The 8,431-nt window shown below is 43.9% G+C and overlaps 1 protein-coding gene across 6 annotated transcripts in view; it reads left to right on the top strand.

Annotated features, from left to right (window-relative positions):
• The first annotated feature begins 691 nt into the window (after positions 1-691).
• The window catches only part of CUL2 (cullin 2), a 55,371-nt gene continuing 47,631 nt past the window's right edge, over positions 692-8,431 (top strand). The window contains exons 1-2 of one of the 6 annotated variants that reach the window (XM_030009210.2): positions 692-845; positions 4,359-4,497. In XM_030009210.2, coding sequence (XP_029865070.1) covers positions 4,379-4,497 — 119 coding nt within the window. In that variant the 5' untranslated portion in view covers positions 692-845; positions 4,359-4,378. The other 5 variants (XM_041122139.1, XM_030009209.2, XM_030009212.2 and 2 more) reach the window with 5 other exon arrangements.

Below are 8,431 nucleotides of genomic sequence, written 5' to 3'. Positions count from 1 at the left end.
TGCATCATCAGACGTAGGCCATCTCTGACACGGAAAATACGTGTGCTCAGAGCACGTGAAGACCTTAAACTACTTCGTCTCCACAGTGACTTGACTTAGTTGTTTCCAGTAAAAAGTTTTTGTTGCCGTTTTCCGCCAAGGAGACGGCAAAGCCAGCGGCGGGAGCCCTGGGCGGCCAGGGCCGGGCCGGCCCCGCACGGCACCGCCGCTGCACGGGGCCCTCTCTCGCTTCAGCAGGTGCTGGAAGTGGTTTATTCGCGATCGGAAGTCCCCGCCGGGCGCCGGGGCCAGCCGGCCGCCTGCTCCCTCCGCACCTCTCCGCGGCGGGACAGGGACACCTCCACCTTCTGGGGGAAGGGAACGCTGCTCAAACGGACCCCTGGGGACCGAGGCATCCCGCGCCCGGGGGAGGGACCCCGCCCAAGGCTTTGGCCTCCCTGGCGCCTGCGGAGCCGTACAGGCGATCGGAAGGGCGGCCTGCGCTGCCGCGTCCCGCCGGCTGCGCGCCCGCCGCGACTCCATTTCAGGCCGCGCGGTGTCCCAGCCTCGTCGCCCCAAGCGGGAGGGCAGCGCGCATGCGCAGGAGGGGAACGGCCGCCGATGGAGGAGCAACGCGTGCGCGGGGGCCCGATGGGACATGCGCTGTGAGGCCCGCGGCCGGCCCGCTGCGGGGAATTCCGGCCGCCCGCGCTTGCCGTAGAGTGGGCTGTACCAAGCTCCTCTCCTCAGGCGGGGGGGGGTGGGGTCGGAAAGTGACGGTGCGCCGGGACCCGTCGGCCCCCGCCCATCCTGTCGCCGGCGGGGAGAGCCCGGGGGCGGCGGCGCGGCGGCGCGCAGCGCGGCGGGTGAGGAGGCGGCGCGGCGGCAGCGCGGAAGGGCGCGGGGCCGCGCCGCTGCCCGTCCCCGGCAGTGGCGGCGCCGGCGGAGGGGCGGGGCGCGAGGGGTGAGCGGCTTGGGTAATGGCAGCGCTGTGAGGACGGAGCGGGGCAGGGACCGCGGCCGCAGGGCAAGGGAGCGAGGGAGGCCGGCGGGCGGGCGGGCGTCGCTGACTCGGGCCCCTTGCCGCCAGGTAACACCCCCCCCCCCGCCCCGCCCGACCCGGTCCGGTCCGGCCGGGAGCGCCGCCGGGCTGATGGGAGGGGGCCCCGCGCTCGAGGGGGAGGCGGCGGTCCGCGGCCCCGCGCGCTGTGGGCGGCCGGGCCGGGCCGGGCGGCTGTGGGGGCGCGGACGGAGGCCCTGCCTCCCCGCCCGGGCGGGAGCGCCCGCCGCGGTCCCCTGCCCGACGGCCCGGGGGGTCATCCCCGCCGGGGTCTGCCGCTCGGCCGGGTCCGCCCCTAGCGAGCACCCGTCCCTCGGCGGCGTTCGTGTGGCAGCGCCCTCCCCCCGCGGGGCGCCGCCGGGAGGGGCGGGGGCCGGGGCCGGGTCCTGCCCTTGGCCGGCGGGGAGGGTGTGGTGTGGTGTGGTGCGGTGCGGTGCGATGCGGTGCGGCTTCTCCGGCGGGGCCGGTCATCTCTCCCCGGTGCGTCCTCAGCCAGTTTCGCTTTTGTTTTGGTGGGGAGCGCACGTTCCCCCCCCGTCCCCCCGCCCGCGGCCTGGCGGAGGGGGCCGTGGGGAGCGGAGTCCTCCCGCGGCTGCCGGGCCGGGCGGGGGTATCGGGGACACGGCGGGTGGTGGTGGTGGCAGGCGACGCTGCCGACGTGTTTGGCGCGGGTACTCCTGCCCTTGGCTGTTCGCCCGCCGCTAGCTTGTAATACTGTTTGTCGAGATAGTTAAATAGGTTGGAAATTTGGGGAATGTTTTGACACTCGCCAAAAACCTACATTTATTTGCGTGTACAAAGATATTCAGTATGACAGTGCTATCTTTTAAAGAATAAGGTGATGGAAGCAACATCCTTACGTTATCCTCGTGTGTAAATATGTTTCAACAGTATCTGCTTACCTCAGGGCTTGTCAGACAGGTATGGTTTCCCACCCCCTGAATAGTATAAACCCTAGGGTAGCTACTCTGCTGTGCTGTAATTTTCATAATTTATAATTTAAAGGTTACTCGTATCAGTACAAAACACTTAATACCCTAAGTTGCTGAGCTTCTGCACTGCTGATACTGAAGCACAGCAAACCCCCAAAACCCCAGCATCTTACAGAAGTTACACTGTCTTTGTTAACATGTTTATAAAACAAGTTTAAATTCATACTGATGTGAAAGCTGTAAGAGAATGCTAAATAACAGTCAACTCCATCTTCTTAAACTATTTAACTCCAGAATACCTTTATGAGTACGTGGATGCATAGTGCTTTATATACTATTAGGTTTTGGTGATATCAAACACAGTGTTACTGATTCCGTGTGATGTATTGTGGGGAGGACTTTTTTTTTCACTCTTCCTTCCTCCCCTCACTTTTGCTTATCTGTGAAAGAATGGTTCTTTTATCTTGTGGGTACCAAGTGTGTTTCAGAGAGCGCAACCTATAATGTAACACTCAACTAAGTATAACTTCATTACCACAAGAATTTCTTACGATTCTTAAAATTTTTGTGGACCATTATTATTTTTTCTTGGGGTCAGCTGAAAATACTCTTGTGTTTTCCATAATAATAATAATAATATTAGAGCTTTCAGAAGACTACTGCTTTTTTTTTCTTTTTTTTTTTTTGTCCTCCTCTCCTGGAAGTGAGCTCTGCTGTTGTTTACTTCTACTGAAGTTCATGTTTCTTTGAAAAGTACATCAGTTTGTGTCTTTCAACTTACTTTCTTTGGTGGATATCTATTTGTTTTGTCAGTTCTTACTGGTTTTCTGTGTAGTAAGCTGCTGCTGATATACATGGATTGAAGATTTTATTTCCAAAAGTGGTAATAACCATGTTGCAAATATAACAACTTAAATGTTTCTGCTGAACTGAAAATATTTATGCACCACTTACTGAGCTTTACTACTTCTTTAAAAAGTTTCCTGTTCATAAAAGCTAGGATAATACCACTTCCTTGATATTACTTAGTTGCTACTTGGTTTCTTTATGAAATCAAAGCAGATGTGGTTTGGGTAATACATTGATTACATTTTAAATGGAAACTGTTGTGTTGCAGGTAGAGGAAAACAACCCTCTGCAGTTCCTGAATTCACAGCACTTAAGGAGCTTGGTTAGTTAGGGTGGCATTTTGCATGCATACAGTATAAAAGTTGTATCTGTTTTTTTTTTTTTTTTTCTTAAACTGAGAAGCTATATATCCTACAGTTTGAGAGAACTAATCTACCTGAGAAAAATGAAGAGCCAGTAGCGGTTAAGGTAGAAAGCTGGTTGCTAAATAGTTGTTTAGCATGACATTTGATTCTTTCCCTTGCAGAGGTGTGCCTCTTGTGCTAAAAGTTAGTCACTAACTTTCTTTTTTCCCTTCTGACCTTGAAAATTTGGAAAGACAAGTTAAGAGTCACTTGTCCATCTATTTAAAATGGAAATAGAAGTATTCTTTCCATTTTTTGATTTAGTCTTACAATGTTGGGTTTCTGAGCAGGAACTAGACTTGCTTTGTGTATGCAATGTCACACATCAGGTCTTTTCTAGATTAGGTGCATAGGACAGAGACAAATAGAAACAAAGAGGCGGCCTTCACAGTTGTGTCTCTCAGGACCTCTTTTTTTTTTTAAATTACATTACTTTTTTTCCTAGTTTTATTTCAGTAATTTAATGTTTTTATCTTAATAAATCTCTTCCAGTATTTTTGATATGAAATTACTAACACAGCTTCTGTATTTTCAAGCCACGTCTTATTTGAAAGAACTCACTATTTGTCCTGCTGCACAGTGCAATAAGCTGCACAAGCTCTGCATAATGCTCTGTGTTTAGATGTGTTTTCTTTTTGTCATCCTGATCAAAGCTTTTGGGTTTTGTGGCTTTTTAAGTATAACACCAAAAATGTCTCATGCAAGCTTGAGGTGAACATAGGTTGCAAACTGACAGTAGTAATTTCAAATACTCTGGTAATACATTCAGTGTATTCCTGCCCAAAATTCTCTCAGATACAGCTGAAATAGTCTTTGCATAAAAGTGAACAAACAAAAATTTGCAGGAAAGTTGTTTTCTTCATATGGCAGTGTTATGAGGCATAATGTTTTTAGATTAATTGGTGTTACGTTATAGGCTATTCATGCAACATTAACGTTCCATTCCATAACATTAAAAATAAGGATTTGTGAGCTTGATTTTTGGAGGGTGGGGAGGCGGGGTGGGTGTTCTTCATGTTGCTGTATCATGGTGGTGCAACAGTATACAAAGTCTAAATTGAAAAATTCAAAGGAAATGTATTTTTTTATAAAATGATTGTGCAATGTTGTCTGACATGTTTAATTCTTCTACAGATTAACACTAAAGCCCCACAATGTCCTTGAAACCACGAGTAGTTGACTTTGATGAAACATGGAACAAACTTCTAACAACAATTAAAGCTGTTGTTATGTTGGATTATGTTGAAAGAGCAACGTGGAATGATCGCTTCTCGTATCCTTTAAGTGAAAATCTGACTTAATGGATTTGTGTGATGTGTTTAGCATGGAGTAGGCCTGCATTATGTAACAATTTCAGTGGTCTTGATTAGAAGCCCGTTGTAAGGTCATATCTGTTATTAAGCCTGTGGGTCAGTGGATATGTTGAAAGGGATGGGAAATTCTGCATATTTGGGAAGTATTCTATGTGAAAATCACCATGGTAATAACAAGTAAACTGGTCTGAGTTTTACTCGCTTTTAGTAGCTCTAATACTTAGCTTATGCTATAGCTTTTCACAAAAGTACATGCATTGAATTTCCCCTATTCTGATAATGAGCTTTTCTTGTATGCTTAAGTGTGCGTGTAACAGGGGAAACACCTAAGGCAGAGAACGCACGTCTTTAAATTTGGGGGTGCGGGGTGTGGTGAGGTGGTTCTGTTAAAAGGTGTCTCTCTGTCTCCCTCTTCTTTGCACTTCTAAGTGTACTGATGACTACCATGTTAGACTTTTCTATAGTAAGGGTTTATAAAAAAGCCTTCTTCCTTTCCCTCCACTGTTATTGCCTCTGTATTCCTGACAGTTAAGCTATGTTTAAAAAGAATTACTCTTTCTAGCTGTGATTGTATGGTCTTGCTGTTCAAGTCACAGCTGTACATATACTGTTGCAGTGAAAGGTTTGCATTTTACATGCAAAATGGACTTGTAATTTTTTACAAGATTTAAGTTTTGGTGAACTTCTTTTAAAAGAAGTGTAACTATTCTAACCAGTTATATCGTGCCCTGTGCCTATGCATTCATTAGCCATTACAGTGTGGTGAATAATTAGAGAATTTTAGGAGGCTTTGCAGCTGTTCCACAGCAATTTGACTGAGTTCGGTTTAATTATAGGGAGGAAGAACAGTTTAGACTTACTTGATTTGTTAATTCTTCTGGGTGAAAAGAGAAGCTCCTGAGAAGATTCTTATACGTAGATTTTTACAACAGAAGCTTATTCTGTGTGCAGGAGCTAGACTCTAAAGTCTCTTATCTTTCTGAACGTGTTACCATTTCTCAGAATTGCTTTCCCATGTGCCTGTGTTTTGAGTGTGTTCATGTGTATAAATACATAAAACAAAAATTTAGTTGCTCATAGTCCTTGTGGAGCCTTGTTCTATGGTGCAATAATCTTGAAGGAGCTCTTTCATTTTAAAACTTTGTAATTAATTTCTGGGGGTGTGACTCTTCACCTTGTCTTGGAGTCAAGTTCAAATGACTCCAAAACTTACAGACTTTTTGAATTAATTAGTTGTGCACCTACGTGCTGACAAATTTGTGCTGTAGTAATTCTTTCTAAGCAGTTTTTGAGAATTGCATGTTTCAGCCTTCAACAAGTGGTTAACTTCTGTAGCTTAAAGCTCTAAACATTAAATAAGGGCACCTAAAATAGATTTAAATCTAAAATAATAATTGAATGAGATGTTGGATTGATTCCTCTTGTCATACTGTTTTACTTTGAACTTCTTATATGGAGGCCTTCTATACAAGTCTGCTGTTGATCCTCTTTTGGGATTTACTGTAGTTCATTGAACATAAGAAAGGGAATGCTTATGAATAGCAGACTCGGGAAGCAGTCTTGGAACAATCATTTGGCATGTAATTCTTAAGACCTTACTTACTATCATCTCTTAATTATGTTCCTTGGAAAGTGGCACTACTGGTGACTGATTTGGCACAGGCATGAGCCTTTTGGCTTACTCTATACGGCTGAATGGCCTGAGGATCTTTTATGACTTGTAACTTCCAGCTTAAATGTTGATTGTTTAGTACTTCTGCAACATTTAACCACTCTGTTTTAACACAAACTGCTCACTGAGTATTCAACAACTCAGTGAAACTGGTTGTTCTATACAGCTGGTGTGAAAGCTTTTTGCAGGTTTTAAATACATAAACAAACCTAAAGTATTAATGTTGTATTTTAGGAAGATGCGGCATTTAAAAAAATACATCGTCTTATTCTTTGTTAGCTTTTTATTCTCTGTTAAATTCAGTTTAATTGGAGTCATCCGTTTCTAAACATCTACAGGGACTTTAAAGGAAATGTCGTATTAACTCTATTTTTCTTGCTGCTTAATAAGCACAATAAAAAGGTGACAAATTATTTGAACTGTGTGTTAATGAAATTTATGCAGGTTATTTCATTGATTATAGTACCACTTGATATTTGTGGTATCTCTATAGCTGAAACAATGATGTGGAAACAAAGGATAAGATACAGCAAAGAATCATGATTTCAGTCTGCAGCACTAAGAAGTGTTTGCTTTCTCTTGTGCTGCTTGAGACAGGTGAGATCAAATGGTGTATGCAGACTAATAGTATTTTAGGGGTGAGAGGCTTGTACTGTGCATATTCCACTTCTAGAACTAATTTTTGCCTCACTACTTCCCCAGAACTTGTTTGTCTTGAATACAGTATTTTCTTTGTAAGTCTGGTAATTTTATTGTTAAACATAGCTTATCTTTAAATAAAGCTTACATCTCAAACTTGAAATGCTAGAATGGCAATGAGCTGGGAACCAGAACTGTGTAAGAGTTAAAATCTTCTGGAAAAGATCACTTGAAAGACCATATGTCACTTTATTTAAACTGTGAGTCATCTTGAGCCACCTTTGACCTTCAGATTTCCTTTAAGGTCCTCTGCAGAAAGAAATGTTTCTGGAGTTGTTTCATTATCTGGTAAACGAGTGACAGTTATGTTTCTTTATTTGAGATATTATTTACAATAATTTCGTTATTATGAATGCTCTGTATAACTTTCGAGACTTTGCTTCTAACTGTTCAGTAGGCTAGGGAGCGCTCTTTAAGTTAAGAGGCTGACCAAGCTTGAATAGAGAGTGGTAGTTCATCTGTACTTTGATTACTACCTTTTAGCAGTAGAACATTTTTGAACGGGTAGAACATCAGAATCTCCGTGTTGTTGTCTTGGGTCTTCCACCAATGAAATAAATAGGATGAACAGTACCCAGGGAGGAAGGTAGCCGAAGTGCAAACAGAATTATTTTAAAAGTATGCAACATGGCCACCTGCTTTTTTTCCGTTTTTCTGCATGTTTGCTCTCCCTCCTCTAATCTCCCATTTTACAAGGATCCTATGATGAACCAAAAACATATAAACATGTACCTTTGACATAAGAACCAGCCCAAAGAGAAGGAAGAGTAAATAAAGTTCATGTTATCATGATTCTTGACTGTGGGTCTTCAAGTGCTCTATGAATTTTGATTTTGTTACAGAGGAAGACTGACAATCACAGAAATTTTCCAAAAGCTCTACTTTGGTCTTCTAGAGAAGATCTATGCAAAACATTCTGTTAATATATGGTCTTAACTAGAGGTTTTTTTAGCCCTGAGGACAATATTTGTGAGATTTTATGGCCTTGGATATAGTATTTTCTTGTTGATGGTAATTATTTTTTTTTTCCGTAGTTTGGAATTGCTTCCGTTTCCCATTACTGGGTAATGCCCCTTAAACAGCAACTACTGGAGCACTTAAATCACACAAGGATTTTGATGTTCTTGCTCTCAACACAGAGTGAAGGCCCGTAAGCAGCAGTTTGGCTTCAGCTTCCTTTGACCTTTATCACCTTGCAAAGCTATGTGCTCAACTGGAAGGACAGATGGCTTTCACTGTTAAAGATAAATTATTGAACAGTAAAGGCTTCTTCCTGATCTTGTTAGAGCCAGTAGCATAAAAAAACATGCTTTAAGTTTATGGAGTAAAATACCAGTGATGATTAATGATTCATCTCCCCTCAAAGGTTTGGTGTTTGGGTTTTGGTTTTTGTTTTTTTTTTTTTGTTTGTTTGTTTGGTTTTTTTTAAGAGCTTCACAACATTTTGAACACTACACTTAAATTTGGATTCTGGACTGAAAGATATAGTTAAATGAATAAATTAGTACAAATTGAGCAAGAAT

The sequence above is a fragment of the Aquila chrysaetos genome, chromosome 3, assembly GCF_900496995.4.
Source record: "Aquila chrysaetos chrysaetos chromosome 3, bAquChr1.4, whole genome shotgun sequence".
In the NCBI taxonomy this organism is placed as follows: domain Eukaryota; kingdom Metazoa; phylum Chordata; class Aves; order Accipitriformes; family Accipitridae; genus Aquila; species Aquila chrysaetos.
This window is presented reverse-complemented; position numbering and strand designations above follow the sequence as displayed.